Source organism: Oncorhynchus nerka, linkage group LG8 (genome assembly GCF_034236695.1).
Source record: "Oncorhynchus nerka isolate Pitt River linkage group LG8, Oner_Uvic_2.0, whole genome shotgun sequence".
NCBI classification, from domain to species: domain Eukaryota; kingdom Metazoa; phylum Chordata; class Actinopteri; order Salmoniformes; family Salmonidae; genus Oncorhynchus; species Oncorhynchus nerka.
This window is the reverse complement of record NC_088403.1, coordinates 46036080-46052780: the sequence shown is the minus strand read 5'-3', so window position 1 is coordinate 46052780 and position 16701 is coordinate 46036080. Positions and strand designations below refer to the sequence as shown.

The 16701-nt window shown below is 45.4% G+C and overlaps 1 protein-coding gene across 3 annotated transcripts in view; it reads left to right on the top strand.

Annotated features, from left to right (window-relative positions):
- LOC115133420 (adipose-secreted signaling protein-like) overlaps nucleotides 1-14317 on the top strand; it is a 28177-nt gene extending 13860 nt beyond the window's left edge. For 2 of the 3 annotated variants that reach the window (XM_029666630.2, XM_029666629.1), the window contains exons 3-6: nucleotides 5984-6138; nucleotides 7609-7747; nucleotides 8456-8581; nucleotides 12855-14317. In XM_029666630.2, coding sequence (XP_029522490.1) covers nucleotides 5984-6138; nucleotides 7609-7747; nucleotides 8456-8581; nucleotides 12855-12955 — 521 coding nt within the window. In that variant the 3' untranslated portion in view covers nucleotides 12956-14317. Of the gene's footprint in view, nucleotides 1-5983; nucleotides 6139-7608; nucleotides 7748-8455; nucleotides 8582-9416; nucleotides 9513-12854 lie in introns of all 3 variants that reach the window. The other variant, XM_065021840.1, reaches the window with a different exon arrangement.
- The last annotated feature ends 2384 nt before the right edge of the window (nucleotides 14318-16701 follow it).

Below are 16701 nucleotides of genomic sequence, written 5' to 3'. Positions count from 1 at the left end.
AGTTTGCTATCAAATTAAAGTCCCCAAAAATCAGGCTTTTCACTGACCGAACAGCACACAGTACTCAAACCTGTAATAGTTTGTTGTTTGTGATTTCGGAGGCTTTGTGGCAACAACACGGGAGGTATTGGCATGGAGATGGTAAAGGCTCTCCCACTCTCAACCTCTCCTATGTTATAACAGCACTACAGTATACAAATACTCAGTAAGTGTGTAATTTAAAGAAGTGATAATCAGGAAGGGTACAGGCAACATGAGACAAGAGGATAAGACCTGGGAGACAGTGGCTGGAATTCAATCCAACCCCTAAATGGTGATGTTTATGTATGCAATGTCTTTGTTTACAATGCACACATACTACGTCTTTAGTCTGAGAACTACAATTAATCCAGTTAGTCTTTGGATGTGTGTAATTTGAAGGGATTCTATTTTTGGGAAAAACCACAATGTGGACTTGATTGAATTAAGCCTGAAGTGTGTCTGTGTGAATGAATATGATGCACATGACAGATAAGCAGGAATTGTTCAGGGAACCTCATAGAAACACAGCAAGAGAACACCAGCTGGGAGACAGGTCACTGTCATTAATACCCCCATCCCAGAGGAGATTGGGTCTTTGTTTCTGCACACACAGCTCAGCTCTCCCTGGGTCTTTGTCCTCACTTTGATTAATTTAAGCTACAGACTGAATGAGAGACTTTCTATTTGGTTTCATCTCAATATATTTTTTATGTGTCGGGGATGTAGAATGGAGGGAGAGAGAGAGAGGGAGTCCTGGAAGGACATCGACTGGCACAATGGAATAGTCCCAAGGCAGGCTCACTTAAATGCTCTGGGCTGGTGTCCAGAGAATGTGGATTAACCAAACGGTCTTGTTTAAAAGGCTGTGGATCTCTTAGTAATTGTCTGAATCCACAAACTTAGTGTAGCCTAGTAGCTAGGCTTCATACTGGAGTGGACACAGAGCTACTCAGAGGGTGCGTTCCAATAATTTCTCCTTTCTCCTGAAGTGTACACATTTTATTAGCTCCCACAAATCTTATAGCATTGGGTTGGTCGAGGCATGGGGTAGAGGGAGTTTCAACCATATTTTTATACCAGTAATTTCCTTTCAAATCAGTGAAGGGAACAAGTGTACACTTTGGGAGGAAGGAGAGATTCGGTCTGCACTTCGGTCTGCAGGTAGTATAACTTTTCATTACATTTCATTACATTTCATTATAGTACAACGGTTTGATTTGTCTAATCTTAGCAATTTCTTCTTAGCTAGCTACATAGCCGTCTTTGTATCAAAGATAATTGCGTAATTATCGTATTTCATCGTCCTAACGTATCTGCCCAGCAGCTAGCCAGCTAGCTAACGCCCACCGTCTACATAGCTAGCTACATAGCCGTCTCTGTATCAAAGATAATTGTGTAGTCTAATAATTGTGACAATAATTGTGACATCCAACACTTCTTTTAACGCAACGTAACGTAATCAACAACGCAGCCACTGCCAGCTAGCCTACAAAGTCAACAACGCAGCCACTGCCACCTAGCCTACTTCAGCAGTACTGTATCATTTTTAATCATTTTAGTCAATAAGATTCTTGCTACGTAAGCTCAACTTTCTGAACATTCGAGACGTGTAGTCCACTTGTCATTCCAATCTCCTTTGCATTAGCGTAGCCTCTTCTGTAGCCTGTCAACTATGTGTCTGTCGATCCCTGTTCTCTCCTCTCTGCACAGACCATACAAACGCTCCACACCAAGTGGCCGCGGCCACTCTAATCTGGTGGTCCCAGCGCGCACGACCCACGTGGAGTTCCAGGTCTCCGGTAGCCTCTGGAACGGCCGATCTGCGGCCAACAAGGCAGAGTTCATCTCAGCCTATGCCTCCCTCCAGTCCCTCGACTTCTTGGCACTGACGGAAACATGGATCACCACAGATAACACTGCTACTCCTACTGCTCTCTCTTCGTCCGCCCACGTGTTCTCGCACACCCCGAGAGCTTCTGGTCAGCGGGGTGGTGGCACCGGGATCCTCATCTCTCCCAAGTGGTCATTCTCTCTTTCTCCCCTTACCCATCTGTCTATCGCCTCCTTTGAATTCCATGCTGTCACAGTTACCAGCCCTTTCAAGCTTAACATCCTTATCATTTATCGCCCTCCAGGTTCCCTCTGAGAGTTCATCAATGAGCTTGATGCCTTGATAAGCTCCTTTCCTGAGGACGGCTCACCTCTCACAGTTCTGGGCGACTTTAACCTCCCCACGTCTACCTTTGACTCATTCCTCTCTGCCTCCTTCTTTCCACTCCTCTCCTCTTTTGACCTCTCCCTCTCACCTTCCCCCCCTACTCACAAGGCAGGCAATACGCTCGACCTCATCTTTACTAGATGCTGTTCTTCCACTAACCTCATTGCAGCTCCCCTCCAAGTCTCCGACCTCTACCTTGTATCCTTTTCCCTCTCGCTCTCATCCAACACTTCCCACACTGCCCCTACTCGGATGGTATCGCGCCGTCCCAACCTTCGCTCTCTCTCCCCCGCTACTCTCTCCTCTTCCATCCTATCATCTCTTCCCTCTGCTCAAACTATCTCCTGACTCTGCCTCCTCAACCCTCCTCTCCTCCCTTTCTGCATCCTTTGACTCTCTATGTCCCCTATCCTCCAGGCCGGCTCGGTCCTCCCCTCCCGCTCCGTGGCTCGACGACTCATTGCGAGCTCACAGAACAGGGCTCCGGGCAGCCGAGCGGAAATGGAGGAAAACTCGCCTCCCTGCGGACCTGGCATCCTTTCACTCCCTCCTCTCTACATTTTCCTCTTCTGTCGCTGCTGCTAAAGCCACTTTCTACCACTCTAAATTCCAAGCATCTGCCTCTAACCCTAGGAAGCTCTTTGCCACCTTCTCCTCCCTCCTGAATCCCCCCCCCCCCCCCCCTCCTCCCTCTCTGCAGATGACTTCGTCAACCATTTTGAAAAGAAGGTCGACGACATCCGATCCTCGTTTGCTAAGTCAAACGACACCGCTGGTTCTGCTCACACTGCCCTACCCTGTGCTCTGACCTCTTTCTCCCCTCTCTCTCCAGATGAAATCTCGCGTCTTGTGACGGCCGGCCACCCAACAACCTGCCCGCTTGACCCTATCCCTCCTCTCTTCTCCAGACCATTTCCGGAGACCTTCTCCCTTACCTCACCTCGCTCATCAACTCATCCCTGACCGCTGGCTACGTCCCTTCCGTCTTCAAGAGAGCGAGAGTTGCACCCCTTCTGAAAAAACCTACACTCGATCCCTCCGATGTCAACAACTACAGACCAGTATCCCTTCTTTCTTTTCTCTCCAAAACCCTTGAACGTGCCGTCCTTGGCCAGCTCTCCCGCTATCTCTCTCAGAATGACCTTCTTGATCCAAATCAGTCAGGTTTCAAGACTAGTCATTCAACTGAGACTGCTCTTCTCTGTATCACGGAGGCGCTCGGCACTGCTAAAGCTAACTCTCTCTCCTCTGCTCTCATCCTTCTAGACCTATCGGCTGCCTTCGATACTGTGAACCATCAGATCCTCCTCCACCCTCTCCGAGTTGGGCATCTCCGGCGCGGCCCACGCTTGGATTGCGTCCTACCTGACAGGTCGCTCCTACCAGGTGGCGTGGCGAGAATCCGTCTCCTCACCACGTGCTCTCACCACTGGTGTCCCCAGGGCTCTGTTCTAGGCCCTCTCCTATTCTCGCTATACACCAAGTCACTTGGCTCTGTCATAACCTCACATGGTCTCTCCTATCATTGCTATGCAGACGACACACAATTAATCTTCTCCTTTCCCCCTTCTGATGACCAGGTGGCGAATCGCATCTCTGCATGTCTGGCAGACATATCAGTGTGGATGACGGATCACCACCTCAAGCTGAACCTCGGCAAGACGGAGCTGCTCTTCCTCCCGGGAAGGACTGCCCGTTCCATGATCTCGCCATCACGGTTGACAACTCCACTGTGTCCTCCTCCCAGAGCGCTAAGAACCTTGGCGTGATCCTGGACAACACCCTGTCGTTCTCAACTAACATCAAGGCGGTGGCCCGTTCCTGTAGGTTCATGCTCTACAACATCCGCAGAGTACGACCCTGCCTCACACAGGAAGCGGCGCAGGTCCTAATCCAGGCACTTGTCATCTCCCGTCTGGATTACTGCAACTCGCTGTTGGCTGGGCTCCCTGCCTGTGCCATTAAACCCCTACAACTCATCCAGAACGCCGCAGCCCGTCTGGTGTTCAACCTTCCCAAGTTCTCTCTCACGCTCACCCCGCTCTCTCCACTGGCTTCCAGTTGAAGCTCGCATCCGCTACAAGACCATGGTGCTTGCCTACGGAGCTGTGAGGGGAACGGCACCTCAGTACCTCCAGGCTCTGATCAGGCCCTACACCCAAACAAGGGCACTGCGTTCATCCACCTCTGGCCTGCTCGCCTCCCTACCACTGAGGAAGTACAGTTCCCGCTCAGCCCAGTCAAAACTGTTCGCTGCTCTGGCCCCCCAATGGTGGAACAAACTCCCTCACGACGCCAGGACAGCGGAGTCAATCACCACCTTCCGGAGACACCTGAAACCCCACCTCTTTAAGGAATACCTAGGATAGGATAAAGTAATCCTTCTCACCCCCCTTAAAAGATTTAGATGCACTATTGTAAAGTGGCTGCTCCACTGGATGTCAAGGTGAATGCACCAATTTGTAAGTTGCTCTGGATAAGAGCGTCTGCTAAATGACTTAAATGTAAATGTAAATGTAATGAGAGATGATTGGGGCGTCGCAAGAGTTACGCATCTTATACATCACACTTCCATAACAGTTCTGTTGTTCTTCTGTACTGCAACTTTCCCCAAATTCCCCGGTTTTCCAGAAATGGGAAGATTGGAATCACTAGAGTATAAGCAGGAATTCCGGGAATCCTCCAACCAGGATTTCTGAAAAACCGGGGAACTTTGAGAAGTTACCATAATCTTGCTCTGGTGCGTATGCAGGCAAATGAAGAACTGGGACATTTTCATCTTTCATTTATTGTGTACAGATCCTTGCGACATGGGGCCGTGCATTATGATGAAACATGAGGTGATTGCTGCGGATGAATGGCACGACAATGAGCCTTAGAATCTCGTCATGTTATCTCTGCGTATTCAAATTGCCATCGATAAAATTCCATTGTGGGGCACTCTGTTCACAACGTTGACATCAACAAACCGCTCGCCCACACAATGCCATACACGTGGTCTGCGGTTGTGAGGCCGGTTGGACATACTGCCAAATTCTCTAAACTGACGTTGGAGGTGGCTTATGGTAGAGACATTAACACTAAATTCTCTGACAACAGCTCTGGTGTACGTTCCTGCAGTCAGTATGCCAATTGTATTCTCCCTTGAGACATCTGTGGCCCTGTTTTGTGACAAAACTGCACATTTTAGATTGGCCTTTTGTTGTCCCCAGCACACAGTGCACCTGTGTAATGATCATGCTGTTTAATCAACTCCTTGATATGCCACAGCTGTCAGGGGGACGGATTATCTTGGTAAAGCATAAATGCTCACTAACATGGATGTAAACCAATTTGTGCACAACATTTGAGATAAGCTTTTTGTGAATATGGAACATTTCTGAAATATATTATCTCAGCATTTATATCAACATGTTGCGTTGATATTTTTTTTCTGTGGAAGAGGGATCCGAGTTTCCCAGACATTTGAAGGCACCAGAATGACACGCACCTCAGACAGGCAGAAAATAAGTTGGATTACAATCAAAACGTTCAAGTTGCCCTGTTCTTCTCTCTTGTAAAGAAAACCATTTTATTTTTGTGACTTATTCCTGAGTGTCACTGGCATAAGAAAATCGCTTGCATAGTGAACTGTTGGACCAGAGGGACTTGCAATTAGTGTGTGATTTGTGTGTGTACTGTGACTGAAGGTGTGTATGTCAACGCTGTTGTTTATGTATACTGAGGTAGTTGTTCTCTCCTCAGGCTCTGCGGCAAAGGCGGGAGCTGTCAGTTTCTCAGAAGAGCCAACCACCGCTATTGCTGCCGCCGGCACCCCCTCCCATGTCCACTTTGACGAGAAGCTCCACAACTCTGTCGTCATGGTGATCCCTCAGCCCGATGGGAACTTCATGGTCAAGGTGTTTTTTGTTTGTTTTTTTGGATTGGCAAATTTAACATGTCTGACGTGACAATGACCATAACAGTTGGCATAAACGGCACACCCAGAGAGCCAGGATACTCTGAAACTTACCCTTTCGAAATCTCTAGTGGTCCCACAGTCACTCTTCTTTACTTGTAAAAGTCAATACAGCCAGTGTTGCCATTTTTTAACTACGACCCTGTATGACAACTAAGGGGAGGAGACGGGCTTTTCTCTCATCTCTTCTAATTTCTGGTCTCTGTTTTTAAGGTTCAGTTCCACTTATGCCAGATAGATCTCTCCTTACTTCCTGCTCCCATAGCCCTCCAACCATCAACTGTTCACGTTAGGGCCCTGAGTTTATCCTGACCATGTGACCTGTCCAAGAAACTCAGCTACACTTCCTGGGCTCCATAGCTAGTGGACCCTAGGAAGAGTAGCTGCTGCATGAGCAACAAGCTAAGGGGGATCCTAGTAAACCTAGCCTCATTTTTTTTGGACTGTTTTAGGAGCCATTAGCCTGGTCACAGATCTGTTTGTGTTGCATATTGCCAAGTTGGCTATACAGCACAAGTAGATGTGGAACCAGGCATTGAAGTGGATCAGAGAACCTCTGTAGTCTTTGCAGAACAGTAACAGTAGGCCTGGGCAGTATGACTGTGCTGTTCTGACCGTCCTTTTATTCCACTGCCCTGGTGTAGGAAGTGGGGTCCACCAGACAGACGCAGGGTAGACAGACGGCAGGGTTGAATGTGCCGTGCGTCTGAAGTTCTCATCTACCTACTAGGAACCTCATGGTTGCCATGGAAACAGGGGGGGGAGGGTAGACCAACCGTAGCCAGAGTCGCGACTGGCAACCGGGGCTTGTGTCGATCAGATGTGGTGGGCTGTAGTGTGTGGGTGGTTGGAGATGGACGATACGTTGCATAGCTGTATAATCAAAGCACTGGGTTTGTTTTGTTGTTTCTTTCACACTCTTCCCTCTTGATCTCCTTCACTTGTTCTGTGTTTTGTTTGACATGGCTAGAGGGGCATTTGAGGCTTGGGTTGCTTGTTTGAGGCATTCGAGACTCCCTGGAAGTGCTGAGGGTTATCTTTTGGCTCCTCTGGCTTGCTCTTTTCTCCCTCATCTCTTCTCTTGCAGCTTTTTTTGCTTGCTCGCCATTTTTATTTGTATATTTTTTTTATCTTCACTCTTTCTTGCTGCTGTTAAATTGCATTGTCATTTTTATGAAATTACATGAACCAGAAAGGATGTTTATCAGAGAGAGAAAAGCAAGTTTCTTTTTGTAGCAATTTTTGTCATCAGATGAAACTTAAGGATGTGCATGTTCAAAACAGGGAAGCTTCTTTGCAGGGTAGCTCTATCTTTTATTGCTTGAAAATGCATTTCCTAGGCATTTGTGTATATGGTGACTGAATTAGTCTCTCTTTTTCTGTCTCCTGTCCATCCCCCCCCGACCCTCAGGTTGGTTTTCTGAAGACCCAGCACAAGTATGAGATTGTCTTCGACCTCCCTGAGGTTCCGTCACTGGGGAAGGCTGTGTGTCCAGCTCCTGTACCCAACCAGCACATCTGCATCACCAATATCACTCCTGTAGCAGAGGGTATGTCAGAGTCTTGGTCAAGCCGGCCTCAGCCCTTGTCCCGGTCCCAGTCCCACCCGTCCATCTAACTCCAGCCCCAGCTACTTCGACCTACTAGCCCACGCTTCGGTTTTACTGTAGCTGTCAAGCCCAACCCCCAGATACAGCCTTTTCCCGACACCCAGACGTAATCCAAACCCTTTTGAAATCCACTGATCTTTCTCCAGTTGACCAGACCTTCATATCAGTCATTCTTTACAGTAGCCGGACATCTAATATGTACAGGAAACACTGAAAGATTGCTAACATCCCCCAGGGGGTTTCTGTAGTTCGTAATGAGGGTTTTTATTACCACTTACTCACTACAGTGGTTTGTTCTAGCGTTGACTTTAGTTTGTTGTGCCATTCTATTTCACCATCTGCTGGGATACCATGACCTTCTACTTTTGTGTGTGTTATTTGTAGTGTTGGCCAGCTGCGTTTAATGTGCTTGACCCCAGAGAGTTTTTACACTCTGGTTGACATTTCGCTCCCCTGGCCCTGTGAGTCTGGCATCTCTGTCCACTCTACCCATTCAAGAGAAACAACCATACTTAATTGAGTGTAAGAAGTGAGAAATACAGAAAAAATATAGAGGGAAAAGTCAACAAACAATACTTGTTATGACTGCAATAATTGTATCTTTCTCTCTCTCGCTCTCCCTTCCTCCCCTCTTCCCCCCCTCCCCAGGTGGTCTGAGAGTGACGTGTGAGTACATGGCCCACCAGGAGGGCGTGCTATGTGAGGAGCTGATGCTGGTCAGTGAGAGCCAGGAGGAAGTCTGTGTGGGGGTCAAGGTTCAAGCCCGCGTCATGGGTAAGTGTAGGGGGAAGTTGTCCCTAGACTCTGTTTTGGATAAGATTGGGATTGAGGAAGGGATGACCTGATCCTAGATCTGTACCAAGGGGAACTTCACCCCGCAGCAGGTAAGTCTACAGTTACAGCCATGATAACAAAACCAATTTGTTCCACGTTGTCTTCATTGCAGTCACGCTGTGCAGGAGATCTCGCAATGCCTGGAAAAGTGTTTAGCGACCAAAATGATATAGCAGTACTTTGAGACGTGAGCATGTGTAGATCTCAGAAGATTTCTGTATCATGTCAGTGTGGTTCCTGAGAGATGTTAAACACTTCTCCAGGCGTTGTGAGATCTCATCACCTGCACACTTTTCATGCAACTAAAACTTGTAGTCACCTTTATTTAACCAGGTAGGCCAGATTGAGAACAAGTTCTCATTTACAACTGCGACCTGTCCAAGATAAAGCAAAGCAGTGCAACCAAAAACAACAGTGTTACACATGGGATAAACAAACGTACAGTCAATAACACAATATAAAAATCAGTATACAGTGTGTGCAAATGTAGTAAGATTAGGGAGGTAAGGCAATAAATAGGCCATAGAGACGAAATAATTACAATTTAGCATTAACACTGGAGCGATAGATGTGCAGATGATGATGTGAAAGTAGTGATACTGGGGTGCAAATTATCAAAAATAAATAACAATATGGGGATGAGGTAGTTGGGTGGGTAATTTACAGATGGGCTGTGTACAGGTGCAGTGATCGGTAAGCTGCTCTGACAACTGATGCTTAAAGTTGGAGAGGGAGATACGTCTCCAGCTTCAGTGATTTTTGCAATTCGTTCCAGTCATTGGCAGCAGAGAACTGGAAGGAAAGGCAGCCAAAGGAGGAGTTGGCTTTGGGGATGCCCAGTGAAATATACCTGCTGGAGTCCATGCTACAGGTGGGTGTTGCTATGGTGACCAGTGAGCTGACATAAGGCGGGGATTTACCTAGCGAAGACTTATAGATGACCTGGAGCCAGTGGGTTTGGCGACGAATATGAAGCGAGGGCCAGCCAACGAGAGGATACAGGTCACAGTGGTGGGTAGTATATGGGGCTTTGGTGACAAAACGGATGGCACTGTGATAGACTACATCCAGTTTGCTGAGTAGCGTGTTGGAGGCTATTTTGTAAATTACATTGCCGAAGTCAAGGATTGGTAGGATAGTCAGTTTTACGAGGGTGTGTTTAGCAGCATGAGTGAATTTAATTTTGGATTGGAGATGCTTAATGTGAGTCTGGAAGGAGAGCATGGCCCGGTGGAAAGCAAGGCCAGCCGTAGAAAAATGCTTCTTGAAGTTCTCGATTATCGTGGATTTATCGGTGGTGACAGTGTTTCCTAGCCTCAGTGCAGTAGGCAGCTGGGAGGAGGTGCTGTTATTCTCCATGGACTTTAGTGTTCCAAAACTTTTTGGAATTTGTGCTACAGGATGCAAATTTCTGTTTGAAAAAGCTAGCCTTTGCTTCCCTGACAAACTGTGTATATTGGTTCCTGACTTCCCATAAAAATTGCGTATTGCGGGGTCTATTCAATGCTAATGCAGTACACCACAGGATGTTTTTTGCTGGTCAAGGGCAGTCAAGTCAAGAGTGAACCACGGGCTATATCTGTTCTTAGTTCTACGTTTTTTGAATGGGGCATGCTTATTTAAGATGGTGAGGAAAGCACTTTTAAAGAATAACCAGGCATCCTCTACTGACGGGGTGAGGTCAATATCCTTCCAGGATACCCGGGCCAAGTCGATTAGAAAGGCCTGCTCGCTGAAGTGTTTTAGGGAGCATTTGACAGTGATGACGGGTGGTCGTTTGACCGCGGACCCATTACGGACGCAGGCAATGAAGCAGTGATCGCTGAGATCCTGGTTGAAGACAGCAGAGGTGTATTTAGAGGGTAGGTTGGTCAGGATGATATCTATGAGGGTACCTGTGTTTACGGATTTGGGGTTGGTTCATTGATAATCTGTGTGAGATTGAGGGCATCTAGTTTAGATTGTAGGACTTCCGGAGTGTTAAACATATCCCAGTTTAGGTCACCTAACAGTACAAACTCTGAAGATAAGTGGGGGGCAATCCATTTGCATATGGAGTCCAGGGCACAACTGGGGGCTGAGGGGGGCCTATAGCAAGCGGCAACAGTGAGAGATTTATTTCTGGTACGGTGGCTTTTTAATTAGAAGCTCAAACTGTTTGGGCACAGACCTGGATAGCATGACAGAACTCTGCAGTAGATTGCGACCCCGCCCCCTTTGGCAGTTCTATCTTGGCGGAAAATGTTGTAGTTGGTGATGGAAATTTCAGAGTTTTTGGTGGCCTTCCTAAGCCAAGATTCAGACACTGCTAGGACATCAGGGCGGAGTGTGTTAAGCCAGGTGAGCATGTGTGGGGGGTGGGACAAAATAGCTATCTAAGGCAAGGTGAGCGGGACTGAGGGCTCTATAGTGAAATAACACAATAAGGACTAGACCAGGCATATTGACATTAGAGAGAGGCATAAAGTGGTCACAGGTGTTGATTCGGGAGAGCTAAGACAACAACGGGTAAATGGCGATGAATGGGCAGAGCGGGTCAGTTGGGTACATACAGGACCTGAGTTCGAGGCTGGGGCCGACAGATAAACAAAATGGGGTACCGTGTTATTGGAACAGTCCAGGGGGCATCAGCTGTGTAGCCTAGTGATCATAGGGTCCAAAGAACAGCAATATGTGAGTCAGGGAGCCGTTCAGTAGTCAGTACTAGGTTAGGCAAGTGGGAGACATGATGCTTAGAAAGCTAAGGGGTCCAGAAACAAGGGTCCAAACCAATTGGCAAAAGAGGTATTGTAGCCCTAGAATTAGCTAGTATAACTGGTGCTTGCTTCGGGACAGAGGCGTTAGCTAACAGTAGCCAATCGGTAGCAGCTAGCTAACTGCGGTGATCCGGTGTAATGATCCAGAGTGGCAGGAATCTGGTGATGTGGTAGGGAGAACCTGTCCGATATGCTCTGGCGGTGTCCGAGCTAAGAGGTGAAGACCGCTAGCCGTGGCTAACAAAGGCTAGTAGCAAGTTAGCTGGCTAGCTCCTGATGGAGGTTCCAGTTATAAGGAATAAAAATATCAGATCTGTACCAAATTGGGTGAGGTGGGTTGCAGGAAAGTATATTTAGTTCATAGATAAAAAGTGAGTTTAAAATGTATACGAGAAAAAATAAACGTCTATTTACACGGGATAAGGCAAACACGACACACGGCCGACTGCTACGCCATCTTGGAACGATTACAAACCTTCTGCCCGTCCTAAAAATGAGTACTTGTGTTGTATCTTGCTGTATGTGCTCTGAAGGGGTAATTTAAATTGGGAAATGTCTGCGGTCCCTGAGAAGAGGTTTGAGAACCACGCTGTACAGTGAACCCTCATAATTTCCTGTGTACACAAGTGCTGAAAACCACCTCCCTTCTTTCTCTAATAATATAATTTCTAAATAAGAAATGGGAAGGGGATACATGGTCAGTTGAACAATTCAACTGAAATATCAGTTATTTCTGGGTGTGTCAGTTTAGTTTTAATGTAGCCAACTAGTCATTGTCTTCCCAAACAAGGCAAGGCAATGGTGTAGTGTTGTTGAATTGAGTAACAGTCTAGCGCCTAGGAGTCGGATACTGCTCCTTAACAATTCATGTTTGGATAATAGGTTGAGAACAATTTATGTAGTAGTGTGCTGTTGCCACCTCCTGGTGAGTCTGAACAGCATGGGTTAAAGCATCACCGATGACTTCAATAATGTGATAACTTGAGTAAAACGAAGTGAACCGCACATAAATGGGTAGCTTGTTAGATGGATAGATGGGAGCGTTCGTATTCACATGCAATATCACAAATGGCACCCTACTACCTATTTGGTGCACTACTTTTGACCAGAGCCCTATGGGGCCTGGTCAAAAGTAGTGCCCTACATAGGGAATATCGTGTGATTTTGGGACGTAGGTACAGAGTGGGGAGGCGAACATGAACGTCTGTAGGCAGGCAGAGGAGGGAAGGGGATGTTGTGTGTGTTTGTGACGGGGCCGGGAAACAGATCACACAGCTTAAATCCTTTTGGGTTTACTGACCCTCTCTCTCGCTCTACTTTACTAGCAACACACTGTAATAGAGGACTGGCACTGGTCTGATGTTGTAGACTAACCCCTTTCTGATAAATAACCTAATGGTATTTTATCTCTTTCTCTCTCCTTTTATTTTCTGTTTCTCTCTCTCTGTGTTTTCCAGACCGTCACCATGGTACACCCATGTTGTTGGAAGGAGTGCGTTGTGTGGGAGTGGAGCTGGAGTATGACTCTGAACAGAGTGACTGGCAAGGATTTGACTAGACCAGGCAATGCGACACACACACACACACACTCAAACAAAAAGACAGTGCCACATATATTGGAATTCATCATCCACTCCAAACTATCCCTGACCAGTCATGATGTTTTGTTCCAAAAGGAGGATGAAATTAGGAAATGGACAGGGGTTCTTTTTTTAAAGCAAGGCTAATGTGATCAGATCTCTGTTGAGCATACCTCCAGTCTAGTTAGTTAATGCATCTGAAATGCATTGAAACGGGTACTATTTTTTAAATTGTCATTAGTACTGCAATGATAGCCGTTATCCAACTGCCCATGCCTTTCCACTGCATGCCCCTATGTTGTGTTGAATATGTTTTCTGAGTAAACCTATAGGGGGCAGCAAAGCTCACGTAAACAATTCAGCCCATTTCACCCAGCCTGGCTTTAACAGTACCCATAGGGGTCGACAAAGACCATTAAATGTATTTTTCCCATCTGACATGGAAGGATTGAAAATGACTTGTTTTAAATTCATAATAATAATAATTATACGCTATGAATCAATTGCAAGTGCCTACGTTGCTGTATAGCTTTTACCATCAACTGCCTTCTATTCCTTGCCTAGATAAATAAAGGTTAAATAAATCTAATAAAAATTTAACAAAATAATCCATCTATCACTCACTAACCTGCCCTCCCTCCCCCAACCCCCTCACCATCCTCTCTGAGCACTCATACTCTTGTTGCAACCTAATCTCTTAGTAAGAAGTATAGTTAGTCACTGTTTACTGTCAATAGTTAGTCACTGTAAATGAATATTCCCATCAAATTAGAATATCTAGTACAATCAGTCTCTGTATTTCACATAGCTAAGTGGAATTAAACCTGTTTTCTTTATCAAATCAGACAATCTACATGTGTTAAATGTGTTCGCCCTTAATTGTTTTTATATTTGTGTTTAATCGGCTCTGTAATGTCTTAAAGTTATCCCTTGTTATCTGGTGTCCATGCTAGATCCACCCTCGCAGGTTGAGGTCAATTTTCATTTAAATTCCAATCAATTCAGGAAGTGCACTGGAATTCCAATTGTCTTCCCTGCTTTTCGATGTGGATCATTCGGAATTGGAATGTGGTTTGCTTTCTGAATTGACCCTAACCCTGCCATGCTTCAAACGATAGTGAAACGGATGGTGGATTCGACTTGGATACCATCCGATCTAGTCCCATCGACAGGTTAAGAGTAGAAAAAGAGGGGGCACTATTGTTCATAGTGGGGGGGTGTAGTAGCATTTTCAGTCAATACACTACACAATACATGTTTCCTTATAGATGTTTGTTGTTGTGATCGCTCTTGTTCAGTTATGCCATGAAAGAATAAAGTTGATGTATTTAAAAAGATAAGTACTTTTGTATGACTGTGCTTTTTGTTCCACTATTGCATAACTGTGATTTTCCCACTGGAGTGTGGTCCTTACTGTACCATTCACTGTGTTCTGTTGGATGTGATGGTACTACAGGATACATCTGTCGTGAGGTTTATAGTGTTTCCCATAGGCTATGGGTGTCCTGTAGTCTAGATATTGGCACAGATCCATAGATTAGGTAGAAAATTTACCCCCCCCTTACCCTGACGCACCCGTTTTCCTAGTCCCCTTTGTCTCGCTCTTGCTTCACCTCCATTTCCCTCTACCTCACACATCCTTGTGTGTCCCTGTCTCAGTCCCAATCACGACACAACTTTCCCTACTACTGTAACCACAGATTAAAATCTTACAAACGGTCAAGACCTCTCTAGGTTGGTGTTTGTGTGTTCTTTGTTCCTCCACTATAAAAGCCTGGCCAGTACTTCATGGCTGCTCCCGTGTTCTGGTTCCGTCATGACCGTAACTAGCCGTTAGACCCAAGACACAAGACTCGATTCCGTCTCCTTTAGATGACCCAGTCCCCTTTATGTAAATTGACTTTACTTATTTGTTTTAAATGCATAACGTGTTTTATGCATAACTTCACAATCCCTTCATTTGGATGAGGGGATGTAAACATGACCCAGTAGTACCCTAGTTGAGACACACACACACACACACGGTTCAGTCAGTCCACTTAGTTAACACGGCCACAGAAAATTCCATTGTCTGTACTCTTGTCTCTATCATTTCGGTTCTAGTTCCTGTTCCTTCCCAGCCAGCAGCCATGAGGCCAGTGTGACCGGCTGGGTAAGAAATGTGAAGACCTCTCTAGAGTCTTTGTCCTTGTTCTCCACCCTTCTCTCGGAGTATGCACTTGCACGCTTCCCGTCATGGATGTAAGTTAACATTTGTGGTAACTCCCTCCAAACAATTCTTACACCAATTCAATGCTTAAATCAATGACTTGGAGTGTGCAAGTGCACATTTTACTTTGGGAGGAGGGTAGAGAATAGGGACATAGCATCACCCTTGTAGAATGGTGTGCACTAGTTTTCAGGGAACAACTCTAGCTCTCAACATTTTAAAAAGAGCTTTTAGAAAACGATCAACTGGCCAAAATGATTGACCCGTGATGCACCACTGATACACTAAACAGACTACTTAAATGACCGCATTAGAAAGTGTAGACTGTTAAACCGTTCTCCTTTCTCTCTGGGAATTATCGTATTTATCATGTTACTGGGAGGGTGATCGCAACTCCATACATTTCAGTCACTGCTTCAATAGTAGGTCTACATCACTGAACCAACTTGTAGGCCTCCTAGGCAACGAAGTTTCCCACCCCTCTGGTGCATAGTAAACTACCCACTTCGCATGATAACTATATGGAAATAAAATGAAGGATCCAGAAGCAAAGGCATTTGTCATTTAAATTAAATATTAAGATTGCCATGTCAAAATGGTAGGGATAATAACAAGCTTACACTGCTATTATACTTTGGATTGTTCAAAGTGTACAGGCAAAGCAGTAAACCAATCATTGTTTGCATACTTTTCCTCTGATTAGGCTATCATTACTATTAAACTATTTTCGGAGTCATATTTTCTTCATTTATTGTAGAGTAGGTCAGTATAGTAGGCTACATGGTCTAATGCATCTACTCTAATTCTATAAGTACATGAAACTCACCGTTTGGATTCAAGATGTAAAGGACTGCAAACCTCCAATATTCATTAGCCTACATTGAACGTCTGTTCTTTAGATAATATTAAATACATGAACCTATGTAGACTATTTGAACATTTTAACTAATACATTTTCTGTGCATCGTTTTTGGCTAGCGTTACTCTGTCCGTAACCTGTAGGCATAACGCGCAAGACAAGACTACCGCCATTTCGATACAGCCTGAACTCAATTCTGAGCTTTGAAATCACAGCGTTCACCAGAGCAGGGACAACGGGTGTTGGTCCCTCAACCGAAAATGTCTCATTTTGTTTTGTGGACAGTTGTTTGTGAAATCATTTAGTCATCATATCCGTGCTAAAATGGACGGATTTACATATTCTTCATTCATTAGCCTGTATAGGCATCAATTAAAGCCTAAAGACATATCACCTGTTGGCTACGGTTATAATGGCTAATTTATGCATACGAAATTATGACTTTGTATACATCACTTATAAATTGTGACTTGTGTTACAAATAAATATTAAGACGTGTGACCTGATATCAAAATGAACATACCATCTATATACCTGTATTATGTAGCCTACATCTTCCCAAATAAAACATACAGTTAATTAAAAATGTTCCAAACATTTCTCCTTTCATTACATATCAGAGTTTTTGGTGGAGACCAAACGTTCCATTCTACTTT